At 44.8% G+C, this 17,511-nt stretch overlaps 1 protein-coding gene across 2 annotated transcripts in view; it reads right to left on the bottom strand.

Annotated features, from left to right (window-relative positions):
- The window catches only part of LOC134927912 (protein-glutamine gamma-glutamyltransferase 5-like), a 352,569-nt gene that overhangs the window by 180,480 nt on the left and 154,578 nt on the right, over positions 1-17,511 (bottom strand). For both annotated transcript variants that reach the window (XM_063923027.1, XM_063923026.1), the window contains exons 7-8: positions 9,596-9,734; positions 650-753 (exon numbers count right to left, since the gene is read on the bottom strand). In XM_063923027.1, the coding sequence (XP_063779097.1) occupies positions 650-753; positions 9,596-9,734 (243 nt within the window). The remainder of the gene's footprint in view (positions 1-649; positions 754-9,595; positions 9,735-17,511) is intronic.

Genomic DNA, 17,511 nt, shown 5'->3' on the forward strand with positions numbered 1-17,511 from the left:
AACCTGCATATGTTTGTATGTTGTAGTATGTGATGAGAACATTTTGCCTGTACCAATTAGTTCTGTTCAGACTCACATGCACAGATGGGTCATGTAGAAAGAGTCATAACACAGTTACCTAGATATTCATTGCGAAAGTAAATAAATTCATTTATATAGCTGTCAGCATCTCCTTCTTGAATATGCCTAGCCGTAGACTTCTGAGTATCTAGCCAGTGGCATATATATATATATATATATATATATATATATATATATATGCACTGTATATGTGTGTGTATATATATATATATATATATATATATATAAAAGCTGCTGTTTTCCTATATACATTGTAACAATATTGTGCTGCATATTTTTCTTCTACTACACTATATTTTATTAGAATGTATGAACCTTGTGCTGACAGTCCCAATTACACAGGACCTTGGGGCTAATTCAGACCTGATTGAGGATGTGCAAAACAACGCACATCTATGACCAAATTCATAGACATGGAGGATGTCGGCCAGCACTGGTCAAGTCCGCCCCGCATGCCGGATCCAATACCATCCCCCCCGCCTCCCGCTTCGTAGCTGTTTTTGCACATCAGCAACAGGGTCTGAATTAGGCCCCTTACAGTATGTGGTCTTTTGTGGATGAAGATTACCATTGCTTTCTTCCTGGGGTGTTGCATCTAACACTTGCCACCCACTGTATCCAGGCGGTAAATCCCTTCGCTCCATCCAGCTCTCATTCCAGACATGAAAATTCCTATGCAAAATAAATTAATATTCAGTTTGTATCTAATAGACTATGCATATTCTTCTCTATTAGAAGGTTGTGCCTTAGTTACACAGAAAATAACCAAGTACTAATGAAAACCCATAGAAAAAATGTTAAATCATATAACTGATAAATAGGATGGCTATAAGTGATACATTTTGTAACCACGTACCACGTACTTACCACCGCACCTCAGTTTACAAAAGCGTATACCTGTATATCCTCTCTAATTTAAAAATCAATATTAAAACAGGTGGTATTGGCCAAGTATGTACACTCTTTAGTTTTAAATATATTTAAATTATATGATATCAAAACCTTTCATATTGGCTAAGAGTGCATTTGACAGATATAAATATATAGAAAACATATACTGTACACATCATAAAGTTCAAAATCTAGGGGGGAACTCACTGCAGACAGTATAGCTGCGATATTCCATGAGGTGGTAGACACTGGATACCCTGAGGTAGTTAACACAAGAAGCACAAAAGCCATGGGTACAGCTGAGTATCTAAAGTGAAGGTTTGGTAGCATGCAACAAGGCGCATGGATGCGCTGGCACTATTTGTACGATGCGTAGTGTGTAACAAGGTACACTGGGGAGTCGGCACTGTGTGAACAGTGCATACCATGCAATGAGAGGCACAGTTGTGTTGGCATTGTGGGAACAGTGCATGTCATACAATCAGAGGCATGAATGTTTTGCCATTGTGGGGACAGTGCATGTCGTGGAATGAGACGCACGAATGTGTTGGCACTGTGGGAACAGTGTGTGGTGTGCAATGAGAGTCACAGTTGTGTTGGCACTGTGGGAACAGTGTGTGGTGTGCAATGAGAGTCACAGTTGTGTTGGCACTGTGGGAACAGTGCGTGCAATATAATGAGAGGCACAGTTGTGTTGGCACTGTGGGAACAGTGTGTGGTGTGCAATGAGAGTCACAGTTGTGTTGGCACTGTGGGAACAGTGCGTGCAATATAATGAGAGGCACAGTTGTGTTGGCACTGTGGGAACAGTGCGTAGCATATAATGAGAGGCACAGTTGTGTTGGCACTGTGGGAAAAGCGCATTGAGTGCCATGAGAGGCACAGATGTGTTGGACACTGTGAGAACAGTGTGTGGCATGCAGTAAGAGGCACAGTTGTGTTGACATTGTGCAAAGTGCGTGGTGTCCAATGAGAGGCACGGATGTGTTGGCACTTTGGGAACAGCACGTAGCTTGCAATGAGAGGCACGGATGTGTTGGCACTTTGGGAACAGCACGTGGCTTGCAATGAGAGGCACGGATATGTTGGCACTTTGGGAACAGCACGTGGCTTGCAATGAGAGGCACAGATTTGTTGGCACTGTGAGAACAGTGTGTGGTGTAAAATGAGAGGCACAAATGTGTTGGCACTGTGGGATCAGCGCAAGGTGTGCAATGAGAGGCACAGGTGTGTTGGCACTGTAGGAACAGTGCCTGGCACGCAATGAGAATTACAGATGTGTTAGCATTGTGGGAACATCGCGTGGCATGCAGTGACTGGCAGAGAAGTGTTGGCACTATGGGAACATCATGTGGCATACAATGAGAGGCATGGGTGTGCTGGCACTGTGGGAATACCACTTGGCATGCATTGAGAGACACATTTGTGTTGGCATTGTGGGAAGATTGACAGGCAGAGGCGTTTGCAGGGCAGTCCAGGGCGGCAATGCAGCATTGGGCGTGTGTCATCAGAAATTCAGGTGGCTTCGAGGAGGCTGCGTCATCACACGCAGCTGATACGACCTGAAAAATGGTGGCTCTGCACCTGCCTTAGCAGCCTGGCTGCGGAGGCAGGGGAGCATTCAAATCCGATTGCATCGCTGCTGGGTATATGCATGCTGGGCAGACTTGCCCTGTGCTGAGAAGAAGAAAAAAGAAGAAGAGGAAGAGGAAGAAGAAGAAGAAGAGAAAGAAGAAGAAGAAGAAGAAGAAGAAGAAGAAGAAGAAGAAGAAGAAGAAGAAGAAGAAGAAATTAAGAAGAAGACTGAGTAAGGTATATTGCTGAGCAGGCACCTCTGGTCAGTGAAGATTTAATAAATCTAGGTGAATACTAAAAGGCGTGCTATTAAACTTCAAGAACCCAAACAAGCAAGATATATTGACAAAAAAATATTACTCTTTTTTTTTTTATTGTGTTTATTAAACAGAAGAAATGTAACACACATGTGGTAATACAATATGAAACATTAAAGGCGGACAGTTGACACACCTGTCCGTTCATCACAGTGATATGTTTAATTGTAAAATACTACGAATCACAGTACAAAATTCCCCAATGGTCTTGAAGTATGATATGATAACACAGAACAACTACGCCAAAGCATGACAGTGAATGAGGGGGGCATGGTAAATATCTAATAGGGAGAATCCCCTTAGAGAAACTAAAACGGTGGTGACCCATCAGTAAGAGTTGCTACTTTATACCAAGTTGTTAATCTAACCACCTTACGGATATTCTCTTTGGTATCAATAGGCAATGTGAGTAAGAAAGGAAGCCAAATCTCAAAAAACCCAGCAGCACGGGATTCAACATCTAAAGAACATTCCGTCCAATCCATTTGGAATAGGAGTAATAACCGGGGCAACATAAGAGAAATAGGGATATGTTTTTTTTGTATCCATTGGGACAGTATTGTTTTCTTCGCTGCAGCTGTGATGCGAGCCAGGAGCAGTCGTATACCCTTGGTTATTGCAGGGGTTTGGGGTTCTATATAGTTCCAGAAGGCCCATGCCATAGTTAATGTAAATGGAATACCCAAGTTGGTCTTAATGTATATCTGTATTTGATCCCAGAATGATTGTATAACTGGGCAAGACCATAAACAATGTATACTATCAGCATCAGGGGATCGACATTTGAAACATAAGGAGTCATCTGCAGCCCCAGTAAGGAACCGCAGTCGAGGAGTATAATAAGCTCTGTGCAGAATTTTCAAATGCATCTCCGCATACGAGGAAGATACCAACTGTTTAGTGAGCAAATTACACCATTTAATAATCGTGTGTATATCTACTCCCGCGAAGACGCCTTTCCATTTAGCTATGCCCGTGGTGGTTTTAGTATAGTCAATCTTTCGTCTGATATAAGTGTATATTAAAGATGTAGAGTGAGGGGAGTCTAGACGTCGTCGTACTATTCCATCCAGTGGAAAAGCGAGATCAATAGACCGTGAGTGGGCTAAAACGGATGTTGCAAAGCTACGCATTTGAAAATACACATAAAAAGGGAAGTGTAAAGTCGGGTATCTATCCCGTAATTGGGACAATGATAATACCGCTGAGCAGTCATCATTTAAGAATTGAAATAATGAGCGAAGTCCCTGGAGGTGCCAACTGCGTATAGTCTCACCTGCCTCCCCTCCCTGAAAAGCCGGATTCCCTAATAAAGGCTGGAACAGGGAATGTGTCAGAGTGAGTTTAGAACGTTTTCTAATGTGATGCCATGCCTTGAAAGGAGCATATAATAATGGAATTGATTTTATATCCTGCGATATGGAGGAATTCGGGAAATGTAATATCTTTAGCAAATCATGACTAGGGAGCAAAGCCTGTTCTAGTTCCTTGTTAACAAAATTGTCCCCATCACCTATCCAGTCCAAGGCACATCTATAGTTAGCCGCTAAAGAATAATCTTCCAGGCAGGGGAGATTGACTCCCCCAAGTGAGGGTGGTTGTTTTAATTTAAACAATGCGATTCGAGGACGTTTATTCGCCCATATAAATTTAGTAATGGCTTTATTTAATGTATGGATATCCTTTTTGGATAACAAGAATGGGAGCATCTGTATCGGGTAAAGCAAACGCGGGAAAGACATCATTTTGTATAAATGGCACCTACCCAAATATGAGATCGGCAGGTGTTGCCACCTCTTAAAGTCCTCAATTATCTTATTAATGTAGTAAGAAAAATGTAAAGAATACAATTCCGAGGGACTAGATGATACACGTATACCCAGATATGTTATGTAATTATGCGCCCATTTGAATGGGAATGCACCATCCCATCCCCCCCTCGCATCTCCACCCAACGCCAGTGCCTCCGTCTTATCGAAATTAATCAAAAATCCTGATATTAAGTTGAAATTCCGCAAAGTAGTCAATAGTGAGGGAAAAGATGTTATAGGATCGCTGAAATATAGTAAAAGATCATCCGCAAAGGCAGATACTTTTATGGTATGACAGCCCACTGCAATACCCTTCCAGGACTCTTCCGTAATGAATGTGCGTATGAGCGGATCTAAAGCCAGGTTAAACAACAAGGGAGAGAGGGGGCAACCTTGTCTCGTCCCCCTATGTAGCTGAAATGATTTTGTATTTAACCCATTAATCGTAATAAATGCTTGAGGCGTGGCATATAAAGTTTTAAAAACAGTGATAAATTCCGTACCAAAGTGTTGGGCCTGTAGGACTCGCAGTATATGAGACCAGGAGACGCGGTCAAATGCCTTATCGGCATCACAACTGACTATAAGGGCTTTTCGACTCTCTGATTGATTTGAGCTATGTATCGCTGCCAACAAAGTACGTATATTATGTACTGAGGTTCTGTTTCGGACAAACCCATTTTGAGCAGGATGTAAAATCAGCTGTAAGATGGGCTGAAGTCGAAACGCTAATAATTTGGTAAATAGTTTCAAGTCTTGGTTCAGCAGGGAAATCGGCCTATAAGATTGTACATATTTAGGATCTTTACCCGGTTTCGGAAAGACCACTATTCTAGCTTCATCGAAACCGGTCGGAGCCGGATTTCCTCGCAACAATGAATTAAAAAGAGCCAGCATGTGTGGTGTCAAATGAGCAGCAAGCATTCGGTAGTACTCTGCCCCAAACCCGTCCGGACCAGGGGATTTCCCTTTTTTTAACAATTTGATTAGAGATAATAATTCCGATTCCTGGACTGGTGCTGTTAGAGACTCCCTCTCTTCCTCCGTTAGTACTGGTAATCCCGCCTTTTCCAAAAATCTCAGTCCCTCCTTTGAATGATCAGGAGGAGACTGATATAAAGTTTGGTAATAGCGTAAGAATTCCTCAGAGATAGCAGGAGTATCCAGAACAGTAGAAGTAGGGTCAATATACAATTGAGTGATACGTGAAGGAGCAGAGCACGACCGAACTAAGTTTGCCAATAACCGGCCCGATTTATTGCCAGTTCTAAAAAACTTGTTCCTACGGATATCATGAGAGAAACTCGCCCGTTCGGTACATAGGGCATCATATTGCTGTTTAGCTGCAAGGTAGGCCTGGCGATTTTCAGGTGAGTAGTGTGAAACAAGTAAATTATAAGCTTTAGTTAAAGTTTGACTAAGATCATTTAAGTGATTGTTAAGTGTCTTGCGTCTCCTGGAGACATATTCCATAATCTGGCCCCGTATTACCGGCTTCGAAGCGGACCAAAACAGATTTATGTCTTCCACATGTTCAATGTTATCAGTCTTGTAATTTAAAAATGCCTGTTCAAGATGCAGGCGAAAGTCTGAGGAGTTTTCCATATAGGCCGGAAACCTCCAGTTGTAGGATTGTGGTATAGGAGTGTCCAACTTTATAGTGAACCACACCGGAGCATGATCAGAAAGGAGAATGGGATCTATCTGGGAGTGTACTACCTGCTGCAAAAGGGCATCCGAAATCAACCAATAATCTAATCTGGACGAGGAGTGATGGGGATGTGAGTAAAATGTATACTCACGAGAGTCAGGATGTTGGCACCTCCAGGGACCACACAATCCCATCGAGTTGGTCAATAGAGAAAGCGATGGGGGGGCAATCGAACCATGGGCGGTTGCAGAGGTGGTTCTGTCTAATCCTGTCAATTGAACACAGTTAAAGTCCCCGCCCAAAATGACTGCACCCTCTGCCCAGTCCTGTAACTTTGCATAGATATCTGTGAAAAAGTGGGCGTTAGTACCCGTGGGAGCATAGATATTAGCTAAGGTGTAAGGCAAACCATGTACAGTCATTTTCAAAAACAAATACCTGCCCTCTGGGTCTATTAAGCAGTCACTAATATTGTAAACCAGAAATTTGCTAAAAATAATCATGACCCCTTGTTGTTTAGATGTGTAAGATGCCGTTTTAAAGTCTCCTATCCATGAGTCCCTTACCACATTAGGGTCAGAAATTTTCCAATGTGTTTCCTGTAAGAAAACAATATCTGGCCGTAAACGTTTTAGGTGGGTCAGAATTTTCTTTCTCTTTATAGGAGAATTTAAGCCCCCCACATTCCAAGTAACTAATTTAAGAGCTGTTTTTAACTTTTTAGGGGGATTAATGGTCGCAGCCATTTAACCGATTCCAACCCTAGGCCAAGTCATAAAATTAACCTCTCTCTTTAGGGAGCCCTTTCCCGTCCCAGCGAGCGGGGAAGGAGATAGTGAAAATCCGACCAATAGGGGGGAGTATAAACATATCACAGTTAATAGGGATATATCACATGTGTCAACCTCAATTACAATTTCAACAATTACAATAAACCTTTTTAACATTATATGAACCCAGGAGGATTTCCGACTGTCTCGCATCCCAACAGAACATTGCAGGACACAATCATACCACGAGAACAATAGGGATCTCGAACCAGAGGGCCATCTAATACTAGAGCATTTTAAAAGCTGAGTAAAGATGAGAAGAGAAAGAAGAAATGAGATCAGTAAGTCATAGACAAAGAATAAGAATAAGGAAAAGAGGGCAAGTGAGCCAAAGAGGAAAAAAGGAGGACTGGACTGAAGATTTTCTATAGGATGGTTGGTCCCGAAAAGAATCCAACAAACGCTACAAAACATCACATCATATCGAGGCACTAAACTACCTGAAATAGATCTAATACGTTTCAAATCAAATATGATCAGCTGTAACCTGAATGTTCAAGAAATAGAAGATGACATCACAATGCAATTCTGTAGTGTCAATTCGCATTGTCCATCCTGGACGAGCGGGAAGAAGCTAAGGAATCCACAAAGTTACTTGCAGCTTGCGGAGTGTCAAAGAAGTAAGTTTTTCCTGAATGTGTGACCCTCAGTTTAGCAGGATACAGTAATGCAAATCGAAGCTCCATCTCAAACATGCGTTTGCATACTGGGGAAAACTCTCGTCGCTTTGCAGCCACCATATACGAGAAGTCTTGAAAAAGAAGAATCTTGGATTCCTGGTATTTGAGAAAGGAACGTTTTCTATAGGCATCAAGCAAACGAACCTTATCAGCGTAATTTAAAAACTTCATGATGACCGGTCTGGGCCTATCTTTGGCAGATTGTCGGTCTGGACCAATACGATGAACGCGTTCAATCATCACTGATTCCGAGTCCGATACACATCCCAATTCCCTCGGCAGCCATTGAGATACCAGATTCATCAGTTCGTAAGGTTTCACCGACTATAAGGCGCACATTACTTCTTCTGTTTCTGTTCTCTAAATCTTCGAGTTTCTCTTGCATGGACGTCACTATTTTATCCTGTTCCGAAAGGGCTGTTTTGGCTGTTGTTAAATCATCCTCAAGGTCTGAGATTCTTTGCTCCGCCTCCGACAAACATTGGTCATGATGATTCAACTGAGTAAGGGCAGAATCCAATGAGTCCTTCAATGGAGCCAATTTTTGATCCAAGAGGGAGGCCAAGATATCAGTGATCTCATGCGTTGTAAAGGATTTGGCAGAATCCGTTGTTGTAGTAAGTGATGAGCATCGCAGTGGACTATTATTAGGACCAGATGCAGGTGACTGAGGGCTATCTGTAGGGATGTTGTCCCGACCCCGGCCTTTATTCGCTTGTGAACCGCGGGGGTTTCTGGGAGTTTTAGCCATGTACTTATCCATTATGAGAAACCTATGGCGTAAAAGGGTCCGTAGGGTATGACAAGGTATAAAAGATGTAGACAAACTTGTAGCTGCAATATAATTGCGAACCAGCTGGGGGAGCTCCCCCTCTATGTATTAAGGATGGTCTGCTGTTTATTTTTTTTATTTCCCCCCCCCTACTTTTCCTTTCCTTTTATAGCTGCACAGATAGGCCAGCCTGTGTTGTAGTTGAAAGGAGCCTCAGGACAACCGCTGCAGTCCGGTCCAATGAGCAAAATAGACCCAGTAACAATAGCCGCTTATATGTAATCAAAGCCCCAGAGGGGGAGAGGCATAAAGAGAAAAAAATAAAATAAAAACAAAACAGAAAAAGAGATGTGGCTGAAGGGCATATAGTATGGGAAGACAGAACACTTGTCTGTCCTTTACCCGCTTACCCCAGCCACAAAACTTGAAAGTCAGGAGAATGGTAGGATTACAGGCTGTTCCAGTAGTGTTTCCCACACTTAAGATGGCCGCCGGGTGATGTACTGCCCGAGGAAGCAACCCCAGGGATCCAGCGTGTGGGCTCCGTGTTTGAAAGAAAAATGCTGGCTGTGTGCAGGGGGAGGCCAGGACCCGGATCGCCAGGTAACCGACTCCGGGGAGCAGGAGAGGTAGCGCTTCAGTCGCGGGCACGAACAGGGGTGGGAAGCTCCGCTCCGTCACCTTGGAAACCCGCGGCCGGCGCCCAGCTCACTAGTGGTCCCGGTTGTGTGGAGGTAAGAGGGCCGCAACCCGCAAGGGTGCACTGAGCGTCCCCCGGCTCCGCAACCCGCCTCCTCCAGTCCCCCTTCCGCAGCAGAGGGGTAACAGGTGACGTGGGAGAGCCTGGTGGGCCAAACTGCAGGGTATTTCTTCTTTTTAAGGACGCCGTGCAGGAGCAGTCCCAAGGCACGTCCTTCTCCCTAGCCCGCCAAGCCACCATATTACTCATTTTTAAACCTAGGGAAATATGAAACCAATAAAACTTACCAAATACTGTCGCGTGTGTCTTTTGAAATCATCCTGTCTTTGATGTTAAAGTATTGGTCAATATAAAGATTTCCATCGGTGTCATGGGCTGAGTCAAAGTTTGTTACCACTCGTGTTGGGATCCCCAGACATCTTAGTGCTAAAATGAAAATGGCGAAAGTGTGCTTTTAAAAGGAACAATTAGTACAATTATAAAATTACTGGAACCATGCACAGCATCTCTGTGTGGTACATAACTTTCACATGCAATCCTGTGCAAGAGCTCCCTATTTAAACTGCTCTTTGCCATCTGTCCATTGCCAGTATAACTTGCTTTTTAGGTATCCTGGTCTCCTGTGAGAGAATCATTTCCCAGTTTCTGATCCCAGCATCTGCAGCAGTTACTCATCACTGTTTCATCAGAGTGCACCTATTCTATTTGGAATCAGCCTGTCCCCAGCACTTACCATTCTGCAGCAAGGAATTGTACCATCTGTTCATACTGATGTAATCAGTGCTCATCTTACATCAGTGTGCTGTCTGCCACCTGCAGCTATACCTAAGCATTTACTACAGTCGCTATACATAACCTTCTGCAAGCAGTACCCTTCATCACTTGTCATCTGTGTTCAGAGCTGCTACTGTCTCAAGTTCTACAGCTGCCGTTACAGACACATATGTACTAGCCTGTTACAGAATGATCTATCAAGTATACATGGCACTCATTTGTACTGGGTTGTTATAGTATAGCTACCACCGTCACCTAGCATACTTGGTTAACCTAGATTTACTCTCTTCGCCTATACTCCATATATGTGGTACTGAATGAGGAGGAGTATCGTTCACCCTCCTATTTTTGTTCATTCTAGGGTAACCCAGTCCTGCCCTGTAGCCAGTGCCGTAACTAGACATTTTAGCGCTGTGTGCAAGAAACAGCATTTGCGCCCCCCCATGTTAGTTACGGACATAAAAAATAGGGGTGGGGCTTCATGGAGCATCCATTAGTCACATAACTCTGCATGGTAGCGCCCGTTACTCACACTACACTGCACAGTAGCGTCTGTTACTCACATCACTCTGCATGGTAGCACCCATTAGTCACATTACACCACATGGTAGAGTCCATTAGTCACGTTACGCAGCATGGTAGTGTCCATTAGTCACGTTACGCAGAGTGGTGGCGTCCATTAGGGGCAATACACAGTGCGATAGCTTCGGTCAATTTCATTACACAGCACTGTAACGTCCGTCGGCCACATTACACAGCACGGCAGTGTCCGTCGCCACATTATACAGTACAGTAGCGTTCATCGGCCACATTATACAGCGCGGTAGCATCCGTCTGCCACATTACACAGCACGGCAGCATCCGTCGGCTACATTACACAGCACGGCAGCATCCGTTGGCCACATTACACAGCACAGCAGCATCCGTCGGCCATATTACACAGCACGGCAGCATCCGTCGGCCACATTACACAGCACGGTAGCATCCGTCGGCCACATTACACAGCACGGCAGCATCCGTCGGCCACATTACACAGCACGGTAGCATCCATCAGTCACATTACACAGCCAGCAGCATCCGATAGTCACAGACAGCAGTACTCAATGTGTGTGTGTATATACACACACACACACACACACACACACAAACACATTAGATTAATGTATGTGCAGTTTCTGGAGTGTTTTGGGTTTTGTTTTACAAATCTTTCCACTGTATTGTACAACGTGATTTGTTTTAAAAATCACTGAGACACATTCCAGGATGAGTAAGATAGACCGACCTTGTTGTTAATGTTATTTAGTTTACTGCCCGAAACAGTAATAAACACATAATGGACAGTAAATAATACCTACATGATAAGACTCTGCACGAGGGACGGAGAGGAGGAAAGAGACTTCACTCCTGTGAAGCCAGCAGCAGCGCAGTCTATGAGATGAGTCATCTCCAGCACCCGGCAGTGTTTGCACAGTGCTAGAGCAGGAGGAGGGGGGCGGACCAGCAGAGGGGGACTGAGTGTGGGGAGAGAGCTGCGCCGCTGCCTGCTGTGACTAATGTAATGTATATTAGCAGCGCTGCCTCCGGCAGGGAAGGTGCCGGGCACAGCGCTACTAATATTACATTACACTACAGCGGGCAGTGCTGTAGCTGATGAGGAGAAATGAGTGTGGAGCGGATGTTGCGCCCACAGCCTAACTGCGCTGTGTGCGAAGCCCCCTTCGCACACACGTAGTTACGACACTGCCTGTAGTCCCAATTCCAGGTACTCCACAAACAGAATGTAACCCCTAGTACAGTTGTTAAGCTTCAGTTGTAAAATTTGTCTAGGGTTTCTCATAGTGTTGAGATGAAAGCAGTTCTATTGAATTCTATTAAAAGCCAATAGGATTTTAATTACCTACCGGTAAATCCTTTTCTCGTAGTCCGTAGAAGATACCGGGGTTCCATTTAGTACCATGGGGTATAGACGGGCCACTAGGAGCCATGGACACTTTAAGAATTTGATAGTGTGGGCTGGCTCCTCACTCTATGCCCCTCCTACCAGACTCAGTCTAGGAAACTGTGCCCGAGGAGACGGACATACTTTGAGAGAAGGATATAAAAGGATAGTGGTGAGATTCTGAACCAGCACACACAAACAAGAGGAAAGCTATGCTAACCCAACTTTAAACAGTAACAGAAACAGCTGAACCAACAATACTTAACCAAGTAACAGTGCAGGAAAAACGAAGCATTGGGCGGGCGCTCAGTATCCTCTACGGACTAGGAGAAAAGAATTTACCAGTAGGTAATTAAAATCCTATTTTCTCTTACGTCCTAGAGGATACTGGGGTTCCATTTAGTACCATGGGGATGTACGAAAGCTCCCAAACCGGGTGGGAGAGTGCTGAGGTTCCTGCAGAACTGATTGACCAAACTGAAGGTCCTCAGAGGCTAAGGTATCGAACTTGTAGAACTTAGCAAACGTGTTCAAACCTGACCAAGTAGCTGCTCGGCAGAGCTGTAAAGCCGAGACACCCCGGGAAGCCGCCCAGGAAGAACCCACTGACCTAGTAGAGTGGACATGTACAGATTTGGGAACCGGCAAGCCTGCGGTGGACTAAGCATGCTGGATAGTGAGCCTGATCCAGCGTGCAATGGACTGCTTTGAAGCAGGACACCCAATTTTATTGGGATCATAAAGAACAAACAGCGAGTCCAATTTTCTGTGACCATCTCTCCATTTTACATACACCTTCAAAGCCCTCACAACATCCAAAGACTTTGAAGTAGCAGAGGTGTCGGTGAAAACCGGAACCACAATAGGTTAATTGATATGAAACACCGACACCACTTTAGGAAGAAATTGCTGACGAGTTCTGAGTTCATCTCTATCCTCATGGAAAATTAAGTAGGTGCTCTTGTGAGACAACGCCCCCAGCTCTGACACACATCTTGCTGAAGCCAAGGCCAACAGTGTGACGGTAATCCATGTAAGATATTTTACGTCCACCTCCTGTAACAGTTCAAACCAGTCCGATTGGAGGAACTGCAGCATCAAATTGAAATCCCAAGGTGCCGTGGGAGGCACAAAGGGAGGTTGGATGTGCAGAACACCTTTCAAGAACGTCTGAACCTCAGGGAGAGAAGACAATTATTTTTTAAAGAAAATGGACAAGGCCAAAATCTGGACTTTTATAGCGCCCAGACATATGCCCACATCCACACCTGCCTGCAGACAAAGCAGGAAATGACCCAGATGAAATTCCACCGCATAATAATTTCTGCACTCACACCAAGAGACGTATTTTTTCCAAACATGGTGGTAATGTTTAGACGTTAACCCCTTCCAGGCTTGGATCATAGTCGGGATAACTTTGTCAGGGATCTCTCTTCTGGCTAGAATCATCCGTTCAGCTTCCATGCCGTCAAACGTAGCTGCTGTAAGTCTTTATAGATGAATGGGCCCTGTTGTAGAAAATCCTCACGAAGAGGTAGAGGCCACGGATCTTCGAGAAGCATCTCCAGAAGGTCCGTGTACCAGGCCCTTCTTGGCCAGTCTGGAGCAATGAGTATTGCTTGAACCTTTTCCCTTTTTATTCTTTTTAGAATCCTTGGGATCAGAGGAAGTAGAGGAAACACGTACTCCATCTCATAGACCCATGGAGTCGTCAGAGCATTAACCGTCACTGCTTGTGGGTCTCTCGGCCTGGAACATTACTGCTTGAGCTTCTTGTTGAGATGATATGCCCATCGACTTGTCAAGCACCTGAACACTTCCGGGTGAAGGCCCCACTCCCCCGGGTGCAGGTCGTGTCTTATGAGGAAGTCTACTTCCCAGTTGTCTACTCCCAGAATGAAGACCACTGACAACGCCACAGCCCAGAGGACAATTCTTGACACCTCTGACATTGCCGCTATGCTTTAGTCCTGCCCTGTCGGTTTATGTACATCACTGCCATCACATTGTCCGACTGGACTTGAATGGCCGATCTTGAAGAATATATGAGGCCTGCAGAAGGGTGTTGTATATGGCCCTGGGTTCCAGAATGTTGATTGGAAGGATGACTTACTGACTTGACCATCTTGCTTGAAACTGCACCCCTTGAGTGACTGCTCCCCAACCTCTGAGGATTGGGTCTGTGGTTAACAGAATCCAGTTCTGAATTCCGAACCTCCGACCCTCGATGAGGTGAGAAATCTGTAGCCACCACTGAAGTGAGATCCTGGCTTTTGGCAACAGACAGATCCTCTGGTGCATGTGAAGATGCGACCCAGACCATTTTTCCAACAGATCGAGCTAGAAGGGTCTTGCGTGAAACCTTCCATATTGAAGTGACTCATAAGAGGCCACCATTTTCCCCAGAAGGAGAATGCATAGATGCACCGATATCCGGGTTGGCTTCAGGACATCCTGAACCATTGACTGGATTACCAATGCTTTTTCCAATGGAAGGAACACCTTCTGCGACTCCATGTCCAGTTTGCGTGGTTTACCTCTTGCACCTCTGGAGACTGTTGAAGCACCTCTGGATTTGCCCTTAAACTTGGCAGTTCGAAAGGACTGTAGATTAGGTCCTGAGTAGGCTTTCCTGGCAGTGGGAGCTGCGGAAGGAAGATATGTAGACTTACCCGCAGTAGCATTGGAGATCCATTTGTCTAGCTTGTCTCCAAATAAGGCCTCTCCTGTGAATGGTAGACCTTCCACGCCTTTCCTGGAGTCTGTATCAGCAGTCCACTGGCGTAGCCACAAACCCCTGCGTGCTGACACTGCCATAGCGGTGGTGTGTGCATTAAGCAAGCCTATCTCTATTATGGCTTCCACCATAAAGTTTGCAGCGTCCTGTATATGTTGCAGGAGTAAAACAACATCCCCCCTAGACAAGGAATCTAACCCCTCAATTAGGTTACCCGACCATTTAGCAATGGCTTTTGTGATCCACGCACATGCAATATTGGTTCTCTGGGCCACCCCCGCTGCTGTGTACAATGATTTAGTGTAGTCTCAATTTTACGATCAGACGTGTCTTTTAGGGAGGCTGCACCAGGGATAGGCAATACAATGTTCTGTGACAGCCCGGAGACTGATGCATCCACTATCTGTAGATTTTCCCATTTTTTCCTATCCTTCAGAGGAAAACGAAAAGATGAGGGCAACCTTTTAGGGATTTGAAATTTCTTTTCAGGATTAGCCCACAGTTCTTCAAACAGGGTATTCAATTCCCTTGACACAGGAAAAGTGACTGAGGACTTCTTTTTTACATTAAAATAAGATTCCTCACACTCCCCTGACACCTTATCAGGAATTTGCAGAACATCTCTGATAGCCTCTATAAGAGCCTGTATTCCCTGTGACAGAGTAGGATCCCCCCTCCAAATCCACCTCAACCAGGATATGGGCTAGAGATTGTTTTTGCGGACAAATGGGAGTGGATTGAGACGCTGTTTTGGGGACTGAATCTCTGTTCATAAACTCATCCACAGTCTGTCTTAAGTATTGCGTCTCTTTCTCATTGCGGGACAATTTTGTAGAAATATTGGAGATCATTCCTTTAATGGAATTAACCTACTCTGGTTCGGCCCCGCTAGTCTGTAAAGGTGCACCCAGTAGTGAGCCCCTTGGTGAAGAGGAACACACTCTTTGTCTGACATAATGTAAATGTGACAGCACACACACAGAAAAAAGGTTAAGCACAATTAACCCACAAAGAGCCCTTCAGGGAGACACAGAGTTATTTGGAGATAGCTCCCACGAGCCAGCTCCCACCGCGCCCTTATCGCTAATGCCAAGCTTAGCCGGGTCGCAGACTAAGTACCCTGGTAGGGAACTTAGTACACTAATAATTGCTCCCCGCTGCTATGACCCCCTGGTACCGCTGAGATAAACTGGAGTCACTCCGGAGGAGCTGCGTGTCCCTGTCAGTCAGCATCTGTGTCCACTGCAGAGGGAAAATGGCACTGGTGAGCTTCTGGATCCGCTCATAGTGAAGGCCCCTTACTGCTTTTTTATACTGGCTGAGGTAATCTGGTGCTTAAAATAGAGAGAAAACCGTTTTAAGGCTGTTTATGCCAGTGTGGATACTGTGTACAGTGTACTGAGACGCAGCTGCGTACTGTGTCTAGAGATGCATTCCGCCCCGGTTAGAAGCCGTGCGTCTCCGTACGCCGGCTTAGTACTCACCACTTTTCATTCTTCGGGCTCTGTTAGGGGTGGCGGCGTGCTGCAGGAATGTACGCTCGCCGTGGTGGGGCTTGCAAATAGTTCCCTCAGAAGCTAGTGTCCTGTCAGCAGGGAACGGGACCATTAACCCTATAGGAGGTTGGGCCGTCCCCCCCCCCCTAAGTCCCACGAAGCAGGCAGGCTGGTGCCATCCAGCCCTCCCTGAAAATAACAAACAGATAAAATAAATGCAGAAAACTGTTCAGGAGCTTCCTTCAGTGTGACTGGCTCCTCCAGGGAACGTTTTCTAAACGGAGTCTGGTTAGTAGGGGCATAGAGGTAGGAGCCAGCCCACACTATCAAATTCTTAAAGGACCCATGGCTCCTAGTGGACCCGTCTGTACCCCATGGTACTAAATGGAACCCCAGTATCCTCTAGGACGTAAGAGAAATTAGTGTTTAAACCTAGTGTCAAATAAAAATAACCACTTTCTTTGGTATCTTTCACAATTTCTACTTAAAGGAGGCCTTCCTAATTTGAGACATCCTAATCACTGCAAAGGTCTAACCTATCCACAGCTATGTTAAATAGTTGAACTAGTGATAGTGGGGGAACACTGTATGTATCAAAGTTTGGAGAGAGATTAAGTGGACAGAGATAAAGTACCAGCCAATCAGCTCATATCTGTCATTTTTCAAACATGGCTTATAATCTAACAGTTTGGAGCTGATTGTGTGGTACTTTATCTCTCTCCAAGCTTTGATACATATGCACCTTTTTAGTTTACTGCATATGTTCCAGTAGATTTTTGTACCATTTTATGATGTGTTTCATCTATATTTATTTTTTCCCTTTGGTAGAATTCTTTACTGGAGCTAGGTACTTCTACTAAGTTTTCTATTCTATCACCCCATGTTTATGTTATCAGGGATTTTTAGACTATATATTGCCTTAGGACATACTTTTTAACCTCTTACAATACAATAACCACAATAACCAGTGGTTCTAAACTCCAGTCATCAAGAATCACCACTGGTCATGCTTTGTTGGTTTCTATAATCATGCACAAGTAAGTTAGCTATTTTACTGGGTCAGTTATTATTCAACCTGCTTCCACTGACAGAATTCCTCAACATATGACCTGTTGGCAGGGGTGTTTTAACAGAAGAGGGGGCCCATGTACAAACTTCGGGTGGAACCCCTCGCTCTTTATGGCGCAGTAGACCCTGGCATTCAGAAACATGGTGCTCACCATGTTCTGGAGACTAATCATTACTGTGCATGCATGC

This window comes from Pseudophryne corroboree, chromosome 5 (assembly GCF_028390025.1).
Source record: "Pseudophryne corroboree isolate aPseCor3 chromosome 5, aPseCor3.hap2, whole genome shotgun sequence".
NCBI classification, from domain to species: Eukaryota; Metazoa; Chordata; class Amphibia; order Anura; family Myobatrachidae; genus Pseudophryne; species Pseudophryne corroboree.